The 17,773-nt window shown below is 51.5% G+C and overlaps 1 protein-coding gene across 1 annotated transcript in view; it reads right to left on the minus strand.

Moving 5' to 3' along the window:
- The window catches only part of Rasa3 (RAS p21 protein activator 3), a 101,431-nt gene that overhangs the window by 3,648 nt on the left and 80,010 nt on the right, over positions 1 to 17,773 (minus strand). Inside the window, exons 8-22 of the mRNA XM_075986237.1 lie at positions 15,791 to 15,867; positions 14,144 to 14,248; positions 12,679 to 12,835; positions 11,987 to 12,135; positions 10,757 to 10,871; positions 9,636 to 9,710; positions 8,888 to 9,011; positions 7,652 to 7,758; positions 6,329 to 6,406; positions 5,369 to 5,446; positions 4,567 to 4,640; positions 3,122 to 3,228; positions 2,312 to 2,394; positions 1,871 to 2,079; positions 750 to 853 (exon numbers count right to left, since the gene is read on the minus strand). Of these exons, the coding sequence (XP_075842352.1) occupies positions 750 to 853; positions 1,871 to 2,079; positions 2,312 to 2,394; positions 3,122 to 3,228; positions 4,567 to 4,640; positions 5,369 to 5,446; positions 6,329 to 6,406; positions 7,652 to 7,758; positions 8,888 to 9,011; positions 9,636 to 9,710; positions 10,757 to 10,871; positions 11,987 to 12,135; positions 12,679 to 12,835; positions 14,144 to 14,248; positions 15,791 to 15,867 (1,642 nt within the window). The remainder of the gene's footprint in view (positions 1 to 749; positions 854 to 1,870; positions 2,080 to 2,311; positions 2,395 to 3,121; positions 3,229 to 4,566; positions 4,641 to 5,368; positions 5,447 to 6,328; positions 6,407 to 7,651; positions 7,759 to 8,887; positions 9,012 to 9,635; positions 9,711 to 10,756; positions 10,872 to 11,986; positions 12,136 to 12,678; positions 12,836 to 14,143; positions 14,249 to 15,790; positions 15,868 to 17,773) is intronic.

The following is a 17,773-nucleotide window of genomic DNA, read 5'->3' on the forward strand; positions in this document are numbered from 1 at the left end:
TATGAGCAAGAGCAAATCAAGTGAGGAGACAGAATCGGTGGTGATGGTTATCTTTGTCAACTGGACAGAACCAGATGTCATCAGGGAAGAGAGTGTCAATAAGGGTGTCAATTATCTAGACCAGATATGACTCTGTGTGTGTGTGTGTGTGTGTGTGTGTGTGTGTGTGTGTGTGTGTGTGTGTATCTTGTGTATGGTAACTGAGGTGGGAGGACCTGTCTACTATGGGGACGCCATCCCCTGAATGATGAATTTTGAACTGTATGAGAAAGCTAGCTCAGCACTGGTGTGAATACATTAATTCACCGCTCTCTCAATCAGCTGTCCATCTGTCCCCTTTGTCCATCTGTCTGCTAGGCATGTGGCATACTCACATGTGCCCACACAAGTAATTGTGTATGCATCCACATGTGTACATGTATATATAACCCATGTACACATGCGTGTGCATACTATACACCTCTCCGGAAAGCACGGACGAATGAAATACTCAGTATAGAAGTATTAAGAAAGGCCAAAGAATCTCGAAGTTTACAGTCTGCATGTTAAATTCTATCTGAAAAGATCAGAACATCCCACGGGCAGACTACTCTCCTGCCAATTGCTCTTTAACCCTCACCAAGCTCCCTGTCCAGTATAACAGACACCCACGGACACCAAGGAACCCCAGAGGCCCTGGAGTAGCATTTATGTGGTTACTTATCCCGATTCACAACTCCCCCTGGTTGGTGACCAGGGTCCACACTCACCCTGCATCTTTTCCAGCTTGCCCATGTACAGGCTGAAGAGAGAGTAGATGCGCTCTGTCTCACGGTCCCCATCGATGTCCAGCTGGATGTTTGCCGGGAGCCCGCTGTCCAAACACAGCAAGTACAAAACTGTGAGTGCATTTTCTTAAACACTGCTTTGTATGAGAGAGAGTGAGAAAAAAATTTGGACTTGGTAGCAATATGAGAAAAGACCATGTGAGAAAAATCTTCTTGGGGAATACAGGAAGGAATGACCCAGAAGAATTCCACACATGAGCCCGTGAGTCCTCTTGTCCTTGAAGGTTGTGGGGCTCTGGCTCCTGAACCAACCTAAAAGAGGAGGAAACTCTGATCTCCTCCCAGAAGGGTTCTGGAGATACGGGGATGTGTGCGCGCGTATGCGCGCGCGCGCGCGCACACACACACACACACACATCTGAGAGCCCTGACAAGGGGCCCTCCTGAGCCTTGGGCTGGGGACAATGACATCCAGTTCAATGGGAGGGTTCAACCACAGCCTGAAGGGTGAGTGACCCTGAACATTTCAGGACTTGTTGCACAAGGCTATTTTTGCTTATTTTACGTGGACCAGCTACTTACGAGTCAAACACGGGGCACTACAATCTTCACTGGACTAGGATGCCTCCAGGACTAGCCCCGTAGGTAGAGCCTTGACAATTGCAGGAGGCCAAGCTGGCCACGGGGCCAGGAAGGCAATGGCCTGCCTCAGTTTCCAAGAAGGGGATGCAAGCAACGATCCAAGTAGAGAAACCAGGGTGAGGTATCTGTGAGCTAAGAACGTGCTGAGGGATACGCACGCCATTCACGCTTTTTGTAGAAGTCACAGAGCATCCTGGGGTCTCTGCTTAGGACCCTCCACATGGGCCTGCCATGCATGAAGATATCTCTGCCCTGGGCAGGAGATAGAGAAGAACCTAGAAGACTTGCACCTCCCATCAGCCTAGGCAGAGCCTTTCAGAGGACCACACCAAGGGCTCCCTCAAGAGCAGCTCTGTGTGTGTGGTTTCTGATTCGCCACATTTTAGTCCTCATTCAGTGTCTTAGCTTCTACAGTGCAGAGGCCGGCCTAGTCGGATGGGGTCGCAGAGCCAGGGACCTACCCGGTGCAGGGAGTACAACCAGCAGCCGTGTCTGAGGAGGCCCTACAGCAAAGCCAGTGGCCGTTCAGGTAGGCGGATGGATGGTACGTGGTGAGGCGCTTCTGGTTACACTGGCTCACTTTGGTGAGGATGTCGATCCAGTCCTTGGCCTCCACACAGTTGTTGGCCTGGATGTATAGCGCGCGCTCTGGCTGGATGACCTGGAACATCTGAGTGCGGAGAAGAGGATCAGGCGCTGTAAGTCCAGCAGGAGCCAGGTCATTTGCCTACCTTCTAGTTGGTTCGACCACTAGAAGGTAGAGGAGGTGGGATGATGGGGGCCTGGGTAGCAGAGTCTCCGCTTGCATAGGCAGGGTAATGGTGGAGGGCGCATCGCCAACAGCAGAGGCGGACAGGGAGAGTAAGGGCAGCCTGTTGGGCTGGAACTGGGTCAGCACTCACATTCTTCATACGAAAGGACTCCTCCTCCAGCCTCTCCACAGCCAAGATGTTCTCAATGGGGATGCTACAGAGGGGCTGATCACCTGCAACAAGGAAGGTGGGAGAGTTGTGTTCAGTTGCACAGTGTGCCCCCAGGTGGGAGGCTCCCCTTGGCCCAGGGACGGCAAAGCCAAGGCAGAGGGCTCTTGGCTGTCTTTTCCCGAAGGCTGGACAAATAGGAAGAGCCCGGATGGGGGGTTGGGGTGGGCCTGGGGTTCTCAGAGCACAGTATCTACGCAAAGAAGGACCTTGGGCCTGTTCTCACTTGTTAGGTCCCCAGGAACATGGCCTACCCCATCTCCAGCACTACAGCATACTAAGCCAGTTTAGATCTAGGGCAGGGCAGGACTGCTCAGCTCTGTCCCCATGACAGGAACCCAGCACTGTGAGGTGCTAGCCTGATGAGGCACAGAGAACCTGGCTGAGTAGGTCTTCCCTAAGGAAAGCTGGCTGCTGCCAAACTCATGGCCCCCGGTCCCTCACTACATAGGAACAGGAGCAAGAAAGGCACAAAAAGGGATGCCGGGGGCAGCGACGCTACAGACAGTTGAGGAAGTCAAAGTGCAGGTGAAGGGTCTTCTGTACCCCCACTCAGCTCTGTACCCCTTGGTTCTGTGGGGAGCAATTCCTGAGAACAGAGTCACCTTCGTTGAGGCTTCTCTTAGCTGTCACCTGCTCCCCCTGTTCCTGTGGCTGTCAGCCTGTACTGGGAACTAGGGGAGCCTCTCTGCCAGGCTGGGCCCCAAGTGAAGGAGTGGGGAAACTCATTACCTTTGCTTTTCTGGTAGGTGAACTCGTGGTTCGTCAGGCGAAACCACCTCTTCTTGAAATTCTTCATTCCAAATCGTTTCCTTCCTTGGGCCCGCTTAATCATAAATCTGTCACAGAGGGCACGTGGCACTCAGTGAAGGTTCTCGAGTCAGGCCTGAGCTACCTCCGGACACATAATCACACATAATATTTCTCTACTCTCATAAGCCACGGGTGGGCAGTGGTACTGAAACCCTGTTGTTTTGAGTTCTTGGGCTAAGGTTGAGGTTGAAGGGCACACTCTCTTGTTTTATCAAACAGTTCTGCTTCTTACTAGTACTTTCCTAGAAAACCCAACTTTCTTTGACTTGTAAATACATGGAATTTGTATAAAATTTATGTACACAGCATCCCTTGTCAGGTTGGACTTTACCATACAGAGGAGCACACATGTACAGCACTATGGGAAACTATCTGTGGGTCCCTTGGAAAAGAATTCATAAATCTTCTTGCTCAATTTTTGACCCAAGTACATGCATAAGTGATTTTCTCTAACTGCTACCAGTTTTTCCCCATGGGGGGCAGTAGTCATTGCTGGAGGCTACAGTCAGGGTCACTGGCCTCCCATAAGCAGGGCTGACTTAAGCCAGCAAATATACTTAAGTATGCAAAGTCAACCTCACGGTTCTGTGTGCTGGCAGGTAACACACACGTGAGGGGTGTTTTGGCTGCAGCGGAAGTGCCTCTACAGTGTGTGGGCCTCTGTGGACACAATTACTTCCACCAATGGTTGCGCGTGATGAGATAGGACAGCGTGAGAAGAAACAGGCCAGTCTCCAGGGTGACACTGCCTCTACGCATACAGAGCTGCGAGGGGTCTGAGTTCATGATCCAGAAGACGAACAGGTAAGTGCTTCAGGATGGGTAAAAGCCCAAAACCTCGGCATGAGAGAGCTAGTGAAATCCTAGCAGTGTGCCGGCAGAGACCAAGAGGCTGCTCCACTCTGCAATGGTTTTGCTACTCTGACAGTTTGTTTCCATCAATATAAGTTTCGCCAGCCCTGTACACACTGGGCCAAGTTAAGGATCATGAGAAAAAAACCTGTTGCTTCAGAGCTTGTGAATTAAATACGTATCACATGGTGCCATGTGTGTATTGCTGAACACATGGTTAAGGTAGGAAGTGATTTAAACAAAGACAGAAGATGCACTTAGGGCAGCCTGATGATAACCTGTAGATGGCTCAAGCTTGAGCCAATGGGACATGGGGCTAGTTAAACATGGTCTCCACGAGGAACTGGGAACTGACATGCAGAACAGGGCTCACGGGAACTAGGCATGTGTCAAAGTTCACGCAAGCGAGAGCAGGATGCATTCTCGCAGGTAGGTCTACAGGATGGGAAGGGTGGGGGAGGAGAAAGAGGCCAACTATACCACAATCTCCCCACCAGGACCCAATTCCTTACCCTTCTTTAAGCAGGATGGGCTGCTCTATGCTCTTGGGGTCCCTTCTCCCCGAGGATGAGATCAAATCCAGGAACTGAAGTGGGAGGAAATGGGACCATCAGAAGGGACGCATGGGGACAGAGTCTGATCTGCCAGAACCCTATCTGGGGGCGTAGACCTCCTCAGAAGCCAGTGAGAGATCTCGGGTGTGAGTCGTGAGAGAGCTGGAGGGTCTGCTCTGTCTCCACTAGACAAGCCCAGTCTATCCTACCAGACCTTGTCCACCTGCCGTGACCTTGTCGGGGCTCTCACCAGGAGCCAGGTACCTGCTAGGGATTCTCCCTGAGCTGTAGGCCCAAGTCAGGTTCTAGTGGTACATCCTGAGGTACATGGAAGGGAGGGAAGTGGGTTCTAGTGGTACATCCTGAGGTACATAGGAGGGAGGCGGGTTCTAGTGGTACATCCTGAGGTACATGGGAGGGAGGGAGGTGGGTTCTAGTGGTACATCCTGAGGTACATAGGAGGGAGGGAGGCGGGTTCTAGTGGTACATCCTGAGGTACACGGGAGGGAGGTGGGTTCTAGTGGTACATCCTGAGGTACATGGGAGGGAGGAAGGATCTAGTGGTACATCCTGAGGTACACGGGAGGAAGGTGGGTTCTAGTGGTACATCCTGAGGTACATGGGAGGGAGGCAGGATCTAGTGGTACATCCTGAGGTACACGGGAGGGCAGGCAGGCCAACCTCAGTTAGAGAGGACATAGGTCCTGGCAAAGGCCATGGAGAGAGTGGGGAGCTGTGCCTTGGAGGACGCGACACTTACATTTTTTACAGCATCTGCATACTTCTGCTCATTGAAGAACTCATAGAATGTCGCCATGTAGGATTCCTTAAAACTGGCCTGAAATGAAACAGGTCGTCTGTTGACAACCATCAGCACCAATGGCCATGGCCAAAGACCAGAGAGCTGCAGCACACAGTGGCAAGTCTCAGGTGTCACAGGTGAGGCGATTCTAGGCCCCACCTAGACACAGCCCCACCTAGAGGCTGCCCCACCCAGAGGTGTCTGCAGGAAGCTGGGATTCTGAGGTACTACCCATAGAGGTTGCTGGGAGTCTATGTTGAAGCCCCTGGCTCAAAGCACGTTTGTGCTCTTATCAACCCTGGGAATCGGGGTTACCGGCTATAAACTAGCTAGAGATGTGGTCACAGCAGCCTGGGGCCAGCAGCATGGATCAAAGCAACGGTCTGTAGGAACAGGCATTGGGCCAGCAAGTCAGACACCTCAGCACCAAGCCCTGGTCTGGGGCATTTATGATGATGAAGGGGAAATGCAGACTTATGGCCAAAGGGGCAAGAGGGGCTTGGCCTCTGCTGTCCAGGATGTAGAGGCTGCAGATGGATGAATGTCAGCTGCAGACAATTCTTAGGTTACTCCTACAGTGCCAACAGCCAAGGTCAATACCACATATCTGGCCTACTATGGCTAGGGGTCTTGGGGCAAAGCTGAGGAGGCTCAGCCATCTTGTCCACTTAAAGAGTCAGATGGGGCTGATTTGCTCACCACTATGGTCGGTGAATCTCCCCCACAGTGACTGGTGAGGGTAGAGGCTGTAGGAAGTGCTGGGATTGGAACTTTGGGAGCTGGGAGATGGAGACACTGGCTTTGATTCTATCTGCTGTTCTAACAGCTGTGATGAACACACCCTCCCCATATGCTTCTGAAGAGGAGGAAAGCCAGCAGCCTACTGTTCATAAACAGATGAAATGAGCGTAGACTTACAGACTTGGACTTGGACAAGCTGCCCAGAGTCTGGATCGTCTTTGAGATAAGTGTCAGGGTTCTAGACGTCTGTGGATCCTGAAAGGACAGGACAAAAGAAACGTAGGTTTTATTAGTTCTGTAGAAGAGCAACTGTCAATCCCAGAAAAAGCTGAGACAAATGATAGTCTCGACCTTCCTAACGCTGCAGCCCTTAATAACAGATTCTCATTCGTGGTGACCCCAACCACAAAATTATTTTCGTTGATACTTCAGAACTATCACTTTGTTACTGTTATGAATCATAATGCAAATATCTGTGTTCTCTGATGGTCTTAGGGGACTCCTGTGAGAAGGTCAGTTGTAGCCTAAAACCTAGCATAGAATGGGAATATATACATCAGTAAAGATTCAGGAAGATCTGCATTGCTCAGACCTGGACCTTGCCACACACCAGGAGCCCATTTCATCAAGTCCCCAGGTTCCTGGCATTGCTGGCTGAGATGAACCACATGGCTGAGGACTCTCCGCCTGAGATGCAAAGAACCCTCCCCAAATTAGAGCAACCCAGGAGACCACTGTCACACTTGTTGAGGCTTCGCAACCCTGGCTAGGGACGCCTGCAGCTCTGACATGACATGGAGGGTTGAGAACCCCTAGCATGGGGCTGCTCTGCACTTGTCTCTACCAGGAATACAGATGTCACCCCAGGAGAAGGCTATGCCCATCAGACGGGGCTTGGCCATAGCATATACACGATGAGTAGATGAAACAAATGCTTGTATATCTTAGGTGGTGGGAAGAACACTAGCAGACAGTATCAGGTAAGACCCTGGCCAGACCACGCATTATTATTTAAAACAGTATTAACTGGCAGTTGGCGAGATGGTTCAGCTGGTAAAGTGCTTGTTATACAAGCATGGGTTTGACCCTTAGCACCAACATACAAAGTGGAACATGGTAGCATGCACCTGTGATCCAAGCATTGAAGATGTGGAGACAGACAGATCCCTGGAGCCAGGCAACTCTAGCCTAAACAGCAAGCTCTGGGTCCCAGTGAGAGACCCTCTCTCCGAGAATAAGATGCCTAGTGTATGAAGAAAGATATCGACCCGTGCATCCCCCCCAACACATACCTAGACATACACAAATACAAAACAAGATAAAATCGTATCAATTCTTCCATCAGAGTGAATAAAACTGCTCAACCCACCCTCTCTTCCACTCGCATAAGCCTAGCTGGTTGAGGAAAACTTGCTATTTAAGGAGGACTGGCTGGTTAAGGTGGACTGCCTAGTTGCGGAGGACGGGCTGGCTGGCTGGTTTGCAGGACAGCTCACTTACCGTGTGGTGGGGTGTCAGCTGGAAGAGGTTTGGGGACAGGATGGCAGGAGCGAAGAACCTCAGGAAGATGAAGCTGCTCACAGCTGTGTACCTCACATCCAGGTCATCTGGAAGCAGACAGGGGACACTTGCAGTCTCGGACAGAGGCAATGACATCCGGGTTCTGATCTTGCCCGGCAATTCTCAAGGGCCTTGTTGATGAGCTAGACTAGGCTTAAGACTCTATTTCTGTCTCGTTCTGTTCATGACTTTCTTCTGCATTGTCTGGTCTCTCTCTTGGGTCTATATATCTGTATGTCTCTGCTGCTCCTTGGTCTGCCCCAATAGTATTGTCGTATTTCTACATATTTCTTCCAGTGTCTAGATCTCTCTGCCTCTGTCTCTCTGTCTACCTGTTTCTCTCATATGTCACAAGAGGACACAGTCTGGCACCTGAGGATCACAGATGTAACGTCATTCACCAGGGCCTCCTGAGGACTCATTACTGGGGGCTCTACTCCCATCTGAGTTGAGATGATAACTTTCTTATTCAGAAACTCCCTCCCTAGCACCCTGCGGCTTGCAGTCCTAGAGCTCTGGGGTCGGAGCTGCCTGGGGTCTGCATGACTCATGCAGATTCTTGTTTCCCAGAGGTTGCTCCCAAGAACAAGGCACTCTGTCCTGAGATGCAGTCTGTGTGGAACAGTGATGGGACTCACACGCTTGGGATCTGCTTGGAGAGGTAAGTGTGGGGCCTGGAGAGGTGTGGGTAGGGGTTGGGATAGGAGAGGCCAATAGCACTGGGGTATGAGTTGGAGGAGGTAGGGGGCAGCCTGAGTGGTTTGGTCTTGGGCTCAAGGCCTATGGGGTCCCACTAGTCTGGGGACTATCACAGTGTGAAGGGAGGCTGCCATGCAGATATGGGTTCTGCAGGATGAAGCATGCAGTTGCGGGGGGGGAGGGGCTGTAGGGAGGGCATCTCTGCTTCTCCAGGAGTCAGTGTGAGGAAGGACCAGGTCTGCAGGAGTGGGTCCTGGATCTCCTGACACTTGGGGTTCTTGGTAGGGAAAGGCCCTCCAAGGGGCTGGTCGTCTTGGTAATGCAGTGACTCGGAATTCATGACCCAAAGAAGAAACCATCTGAAGGCAGCTCTGGGAGGCCACATTCACACTCTACGGGGTTCTTTCCCAGAGACTGGAGAATTATGAGCCAAGACGGCTGAGTCCTTGCACCTCGGCTCAGGCCCCGGTGGCTCACCTTGGAAGCGCTTGGCAGCTGCCTCCCGCAAGGAAAAGAAGATGTCACACATGACGGTGGGACAGCTCACTCCGGACTTCGTGATGACGGTGAAGATGCGATCCACATACTGCCGCAGGCTCTCCTTCAAGAGTTGGGAAATTAGACCCAGAGTCTCCCTGAGGCCAAGACAGCACCAGAGACACGCCCAGGGATAGGGGAGCCCAGACCTCCGTGATGCTCGAAAACACACTCCCTGTAAAGATCGTGTTGAGTGGCTACAGAATTCAACCCCTTGGGTCCTCTTGCTCAGCATCATGGAATGTAGACTGAACTTCACTAGGATCTGAGGAACCCACACTTCTGTTTAACGAAGCCTGCTCTGTGTGAAGGCGTAAGAAGACACTAGCATGTGTGAGGCCTTGCTTCACGTGGAGAGATTTGTTGGTCCTGAGCTGAGAACCGGTGGAGTTCATGGGTCAGGTTGTGGGCTCACAGGTCAGGTCTGGGTCCTCAGGAGACAGTGGGGGCCGAGGGAGCCTCTAAGAGGCAGGTGAGTGGAATGGGGTGGATTAGGGGGTAACAGGCACGATGCTGACAGTGCACAAGTGGGTACAATACTGCACTCTGGGTCAGGAGCCCGAGAAGTGGTTTGGGGCCCAGTCATCCCTGCCCTGCCTGAGACCTTCAAACAGTGTCTACATGGCCATGAGCAGAAAACCCCAATAGAAGACTGGCTTCTTGTCCCAGAACAAAGCGGGTACCTTACCATGTTGTTCTCAAGGTTTTCACCGTCCTTCAGCTTCACAGGGTCAATTTCACAGGACTTGTGGCTCTGGCAGATCTGGAAGAGCATTAATTGGTGCTACACAAGGTGGGAAGAGAGGCCTGAAAGGCTTCCTGGGGAAGATGGCCTCCTGGAGGCAGCTCCCACAACTGACACTGGACAGCTACGGGCACAGAATAGAATCTCAAGGCTTGGGTGCACTGCAGCTGCCTCATAAATCAGCTTTGACCCCATGCAGTCCCAGAGAATCCCACAGAGTCCCATGAGACCCCAAGGTACTCCACACAGTAGATGGTTGTCCCTACTGCACAGGCTGCTGGGAGAAACCAATGAAGCAAGGACGCACAGCCCTCTGTCCTCGCCAGGCCATGGGCATTTCCCCAAGACTGTATACTCATGAGGAATCACCTCCAAGCTCCAAGAACATTTGTCCTCTCGAGTATTCCCATGACTCTGCTCATAGACAAACCAGTACTCTAGTTTAAATTTCCATACAAAGAACCTGCTTTTCACAACCTGTCTTACAAGGACAGTCATGTCTTACAAGGAGCTAGGAGAAGGAGTAGTTTGAATACAAAAGGCAGCTGAACCATAGGCAGGGACAGTCTAGTCCTCAGACAATGCAGACCACAGCTGTAGTAGGGACTAAGGGATCCAGGATGTGGGAAGGAATGCCTGGGGGAAATGAGGTTTCTCGTGCATGTCCTTCTGCCTTTAACAGTGAGGAGATTCTATCTATCATCTATCTATCTATCTATCTATCTATCTATCTATCTATCTATCTATCTATCTATCTATCTATCTATCATCGTCATCCATCATCTATCATCCATCACCTATCAATCTATCTATCATCTATCTATCTATCTATCTATCTATCTATCTATCTATCTATCTATCTATCTATCTATCTATCTATCATCCATCACCTATCAATCTACCTACCTACCTACCTACCATCCATCCATCCATCTGAAAGCAAAGAGGATTCTGGAATATATACAAAATGTCCGTTATAAAAACTACTAAAATGAGGTCCCTGGGCAGTCCTGTCTCTCAAAGGAGCCCTGATAACCAAGCCAAAGTGGCCAGGGCCATCTCACCTCCTCAATGGTGGGCTTCAGGGTCACATGGAGGTAGTGCATGCCCGCCAGCTTCATCGTCTCATCTATGCACTTAGATGTTAGTGAGTTTCCTCGGAAGATGGTATTGGGGTCCCTGGAAAACAGAATTGGGATGATGTCTGCCTTGGTTAGGTACTAAGGGAGCCTGGTCACCAGGTGGGTACATGAATGCTGGCAGGCCTGTTTCCAGATATCTCATGAGGAACTCAATACCCCTATCTCAACAAGTGCTGTGAGACAATGGTTTTGTACCCTGTAAAGATTTTCCACCTGTACTGGTTTAATAAAATGCTGATTGACAAGTATCCAGGCAAGAAGTGTAGGTGGTGTGACCAGACTAGGAGAATTTTGGGAAGAGGAAAGAAGTCAGTCTGCAGTGGTCACCCAGACTCAGAGGAAGCAAGATGAGAATACCTCATTGATAAAGGTGCTAAACCATCTGGCTAACGCAGACAGGAATTATGGGTTAACGTAACATGTAAGAGTTAGTTAATAAGAAAGCCTGAACTAATAGGCCAACCAGTTTATAATTAATGTAAGCTTCTGTGTATTTGTTTGGGACTGAATTGCTGTGGGCAGGACAGAAACCTCTGTCAACAAACAAGTTCTTAACTATTGATATGAAGGGCTGGATGAATCCTGCCTCTACCCCTCTATGGGGGTGCTTTTGGCAAATCTTGGGCTTTTTACACACAAAGCCAGGTATAAACTGGCTTCCAATCACCATGCCACCTTCCTCTGGTTCATTTTTCATCAAGAGCATCTTGAGACGAGGCTTGCAGTTTCAGCAGGGAGCAGACCCCACCTTATGACTCAATAATGGGACCCTCCAAGGAGACCTGGGCTCATCAGAGTGGACAGAGATGGTCCTTCAAGCCCTGGGGCCCAGTGTACCTCCCCCCGATCTCCCCAGAGATAAGGAATAAGGAAATCTGTGAAAGGGGGAGGGGCAGACTCCTGAAGACCCTGGCACTCTCACTCCCCACCAACACTGTGCACAGATATGGGTTAGGATGGCTACTTTTGATGGCTACCCACTGGGTACCCAGGGGCCCAGCTTCCCATCAAGGATATTGGTAGGTGGGGGGAGCAGCAAGGTCAAGTAGAACGTACAAAAAACAGGGGTGGATCTTTGTATGGGGTACAGGGAAAATAGCAGGAGGTGGGAAGCGGGCTGAGCATGCAGGGACCGGGCATGGGGGCACTTACTGGGTCCTCTTCACCTCTGCACTGGCAATGGCACTGATGAAGGGCACCACCCTGCCGTAGTGCAGCAGGAGCCGTACCAGTGGGATGGCTGCCTCTTGCTTATCTCTGCACACCTCACCCAGGATGTGCGCTGCTGAGGCCGAGACAGGCTGAGCAGAGGGGAGATGGGAGCAGTGAGCACGTGAACAGCACCCACCCTCTGCAGGTCGTGCCCCACCCATAGGTCAGTACCTGGTGACTCCAGACCGTCACCCTACGGTCACATGCATGATAGCACAGGGAGGCCACTGCAGAGAGCCACCCACCCACTCGGTGACTTCCTTCTCATCTGCTAAATATCCCACTTTGCAGAGAATACCACACCTGAAGAAAACCCGTGAGAAAACCTCTCGTGGGACCGTGCTGACTATATTCTCCGAGTGTGGCCTAAGCGCCCTCCCACCAAGCCCTAAATCCAGTAGCACTGGGGTTGGAAAAGAAGGCAGTCTGAGTGGGCCAGACTCCTGAAGCTGTAACTGCAGAGAGATGTCACTTGCACAGAGAAAGGGTACGGGTGTCCCCAGGTACTGGAAACAGGGTGGCAAAGGCCCACTGGTAATGCTTTGAACTGGCTGTGCCTGACAGGCGGGTACCCAGGGCTGGTCTGTGGAGCTGGACTTGGGCCTTCACCAGTAAGAGCGGCTGACACACACCTCCACATCCGCAGACTTCAGTAACAGGTCACGCAGGGGGCTGTAGTACTCAGAGGAGAAGACGTGGTCTTCTGTGTAAACTACATTTAACCTCAGCGACCCCAAGTCATCGGGCTTCAGGCTCTTACTGCCGTTGTCTCGGGGCTGGAGGAAGAACCTAGGAAGGAAGGACATGGACCGGCAGGTAAAGGCAGGGTCTTCCCAGAGCCTTTCTAAGGCAGCCTAGCATCCTGCCACTGTAGATAGTCTGTGCTGTCACAGGTGGGTCTCGGGTGGAAAGACAGGCTCCACGGCTGCTCCCCTGGCTATCTCAGAGCATGGCCACCTGGACGCTTCCTATAGGGAGCCACAGACTTACAGGCAAAGGGGAAGCTGAAGCAGGAGGAATGAGGAATGGGCGAGAAGCGAGAGATGAGCTGCTGGGAGAAGACAGATGGGAGGCCAGGAGCCTTTGCCTGTCTGTCTGAGGATAGGCCCCACACCACGGCAGGGATCAGACAAAATGGGGGCCATTTTAACACAAGTGTGTGGTTTTTACAAGAGTGAGTTGGGTTGTGCTTATGACCAGTGGTCACAAACGTGTTTTCTGAGAACCTTTCCCTTTCTGTTGGCCCACACTGACCATTCTTCTCCACCCAGCCTTGTCATCTGCCAAGGTGGCGCCCTGTATCCCAGAACCTGGCCATGGAGCTAGCAGGGGGACCTACTTGGGCACCCCTTTATTGAACTAGAAGTCAATTTCCTGTCGCCAGGAATCTACTTTAGCACCCTCAGAGTAACACCTGGCATGGGACACTGGGCAGCAGAACACTGACAACAGGACACTGGACAGTGGGACAGTGGACAGCAGGACACTGACCAGCAGGACACTGGACAGCGGGACACTGAACAATGGGACAGTGGACAGTGGGAAAGTGGACAGCAGGACACTGGACAGCAGAACACTGACAACAGGACACTGGACAGTGGGACAGTGGACAGCAGGACACTGACCAGCAGGACACTGGACAGTGGGACACTGGACAAAAGGACACCAATAGCAGGACACTGGGCTCTTTGTGTCTTTAAGGAACCAACATGGAATAAAATGAAGATACAGCCCTGCTAAAGCCACAGTGTCTGGTTTAGCCACAGCACTAAAGCCAAGAAGAGCAGGAAGGCCAGCCAGGGCCCAGCCAGCCACTAGACTGTGCCGACACGTTCTCCAAGATGCCCAAAGCTGCTCTTAGCGAGAAAACTTGCTTTTAACTGGACCCTTCTTTGTTATTAGGTTCCCAGCACTGCTGCCCACCGGTCCCCTCCCTCCACCTGCTCTGTGCTACCTACTGTAAGACCAGAAGCCCAGGCAGCGAGCTGGCGAAGTGAGCAGGTAGTGAGTGGTAGGAAAAGGTCGGCTTAGCACAGTGGCTCCGCAGTTGGAAGCCATGCTGTATCCCCAGCGCTGTACCTTGAGATGCACACCTACCAGGCTTCGTAAGAGCTAGAATGTCGCAGCACTCTGAGGGGGATCCTCAGCTCCCCAAGAAACTCGTCCCCAAACTTCAGGTTGCTGGCATTCCAGAGGTCAACTCTGAAAAAGATGAGCCAAGTGCCATTCAGGTCTCACGGAGCAGCCCTAGTTAGTGGGCAGGGGATGGAAGGAGCCTGCTTCCCAGAGGGGCAAGCAATATAGGCCTTCAGTTCTCAGAGTGGGTAAATACTTGTACCAAGAGCAGGTAGACCAGGCTGCATGGTGGAGAGGAGATTTTGATTCTCAGTGCAATGGACAAGCAGTACCTGTGTCTGGGAGCCAGGGGGGGACTCCCAGTTCAGTCTGATGGAGGGAACTATTGGCTGTCACTACTCATGGCTAAGCCAAATAGCTGCTCCATTCTTGGCCTAAGGGTCCCTTCACCTAAGAGTAATCCAAGGGCCCTAAGCAGATGTTGGAGATGTGCTAAGGCCCCAAGGATCTTGGCTCTTCCCCGATGTACCATGCTTTGATCTTCAAGATCAGCATATCGAACAATAGAAGTGTCATAAGACTGAGCAGCTGTCCACAGGACAAAATAACAAGCCAGGTCAGATGCCCCACCATGGCTAAACCTGGAAGGGGCACTGGACACAGGAGCCTTGCTCCTGAAACTTAAGAGCCGTGCCTCTGTCTCCATCAAACGCTAGACCTCGTGTGGTGTGAACCCTGATCAAGGGATACTGTGTATGCACCAGAGGGCCTGCAGTTGGGTCCCAAGGAGCCACGGTCACAGCACAGTCTTCGGCCAAGCAGTGTCCAGTGCTTCTGGGGCAGATGAGCCACTCAGAGATGCCCCTTCCTCAAGAGAATACTCACTTTCCCCTCACATTAGGGGCGGAAAAGCAGCACCAGGATAACAGTGGGTTGGGTCCATGGCACCTGTCATCACTACTCGGCAGGGTTCGTGGCCAGAGAGCTGCAAGTTTCATACAGGTCTACCATGCCTTGTCTATAAGGGCAGTGCTATGGAAGAGACATCTTAGAAGACTGGGCTGATCTTTCGGTCATCTCTGCCAGTCCTATAGAGCACACCCATGTGACCGAAAGGGAAGACGCGTCACTGAGAACATATGTATGTGGGAACCAGGAGGGCTGCCGGTGTCTCCCAGCCCAGGGTTGAAGGCTCCTGCTGGCCAGCTTGATCACTTGATGGCCAGCATGCTCCCCAAAGAACTTAGGTGGATTTCGGAATCCACAGGGGGAGGATGCGGTGCCTACTAACCCTTACAGAAGACTTGGTTTCTATAGCAACAGAGCAGGAAGACCCATACAGGAGCCGCACAAAAAGAATCAGTAACATCAGAGGAGATGGCTCCACAGGGGTTGCCAAAGCCTCAGGGACCCATGAGACTGCTTAGAAAATATCCTGGAGGAAGAGATCTGTCGGATGCCTGCAGGCTTTCCCACTGAGCAGTATCAATGAGAAGAAGACCCTGTGGTTTCCAAAACTGATCCTAGACCTTTGAGGGTAGCAAGCAATGAGACCCCCAAACAGCTGGGGCTTTGCTGTGCCAGGGCTACCTCAATAGTTTGGGGGGTGGAACCTGTCTCAGTGAAATATCTCCTAACCTTTGCTATCAACCTCTGTGAGCAACTCACCGGATTTCAAGTTTGTCTACATCTTCCTCCTCAAAGTCAAAGTGGGACTTTTTGCTGTAGCTGCAGGGTCTGGTCACCTGGAGTTAGAAGGGGATAAATAAGGTCAGATACATATGCCAGGTACCTTGGCATTCCACAACCCAAGGGAGGACAGGTGTGTGTGTGTGTGTGTGTGTGTGTGTGTGTGTGGTGGGGGTGAGGGTTTCTAGACCAGGAACTTGCCCTGGGGCCACATCGAGACATGGCAGGGGCCGATTTCTCAAGACACAACAGGACATTACACAGAGGCAGCCTGTTCCATCTGTAAACTACCCATCGAGTTCATGACCTTACAGGCCCCAAGGCTTCTGGTCCCAATGTCATGAGGCAGGAAGCCAGACTCACAGGGCATAACCTGAGCTCTTCTGGTTTCCTTTTGACCCATAAGAAGGTATGGAGGGGGCTGGGGAGGTGGCTCAGAGGGTAAGAGCATTGCCTGCCCTTCCAAAGGTCCTGAGTTCAATTCCCAGCAACCACATGGTGGCTCACAACCATCTGTAATGGGGTCTGGTGCCCTCTTCTGGTCTGCAGGCATACACACAGACAGAATATTGTATACATAATAAATAAATAAATATGAAAAAAAAGAAGGTATGGAGGATACCCCCTCCCCACCCAACACACACAGTAGGTCCCACAATAGTGACAGGTCACAACTCTTTTGGTGGTTCAGCCTATCACACAGCCCTAGCACGAGGTTCTGCAGAGTCTACACCCTGGGAGAAGTCAGGAAACTGAAGGAATGGCCTGACAGTTTTCCTCTGATGGTTTAGAACGGCTGGGCTCCTGTAACCTAACAGGTGGAGGACGGTTAATGATGCACCTTTGTGGCGTGTTTGTCCACCGTGCACAGAGCAATGAGCTCAATCCCCAGCGCCATATCGACGTGGCACTTAGGAGGAGGAGGCAGGAGGATCAGAAATTCAAAGTCTGCTCAGCTACACAGTGAGTTCAAAGCCAGCCTGAGATACTTGAGACCCTATCGAAAAACAATAGGCAGGCACAGGAACTAGAATTCAGGCTCAGAGCAATGGCCAAGGAGTTGGCTCTTCCTTGACCACTGTAGTGTATGAGCAATGCTGCCTCCCTCGGGGTCCTTCAGAAGGATCAGAGGGAGACTTTTTGCCTTAAGTCCTATTCTAGAACTTGTCACTCATGTTCCTTACGCCATGTGCTCTAATTTACTGGAGAGTGAGGCAATGGTGAGCACCAACACCACCTGCCTCCATCCTGAACACCACATCTTATCAACTGATTCTCCCAGAAGCACATCATCAGAAAGACATCTTCCCAAACCATCCTCTCCAGATGCTACCCTGTCCCTACTGCCTCCTTGTTGTCCCATTCGAGATGGTGGTACAGCCCACAGTGAATCTCAGGGAAGCATGGCTCAGGCAGGCTCCAGGTGTCCCATCACCCTCTCCCCAGCAAGGAGGATCTAAGATAAATCTAGGAAGACAGCAACCTGGAAGCTGCCTTCTACTAAAACACAAACCTTGGAGAGGTTACAGTCAGCCAGATTGTTTACTTTCTTCCTGAGCCCCACCCCCAAGTCTGTCCCCAACTTAAGTCAAACAGTGATAAAGAACACGGGTAAGTTTTATTAACTGGGTGTGGCTGCTGAGTCATACGACTGACAGAGCGACAGCAGCATCTCAAGTCTGGGACTGGGAGGGGCAGGGGCCCCACCTGCCTCTGGAAGTCTGGCAAGCACCCCACAACATGGTTCTCAAGCTTCTCCAGGACACTGAGTTAATCCAATGGGCTGGAGCTCAAGTCTTTAGTGAGTAAATTAGACACACACAGCCTAGAGATGCAGGGTCTCACCCAGTAGAGACAGGGTAGGAATAAGTGTGTCACCAGAATAGATTCGGGGGCAGGAGAGTCCGTCCACACTTGTGCCATAGTGTACCAACCTAGTGGCTTTGATTTTCAGTTCCTACT

This window comes from Microtus pennsylvanicus, chromosome 9 (assembly GCF_037038515.1).
Source record: "Microtus pennsylvanicus isolate mMicPen1 chromosome 9, mMicPen1.hap1, whole genome shotgun sequence".
In the NCBI taxonomy this organism is placed as follows: Eukaryota; Metazoa; Chordata; class Mammalia; order Rodentia; family Cricetidae; genus Microtus; species Microtus pennsylvanicus.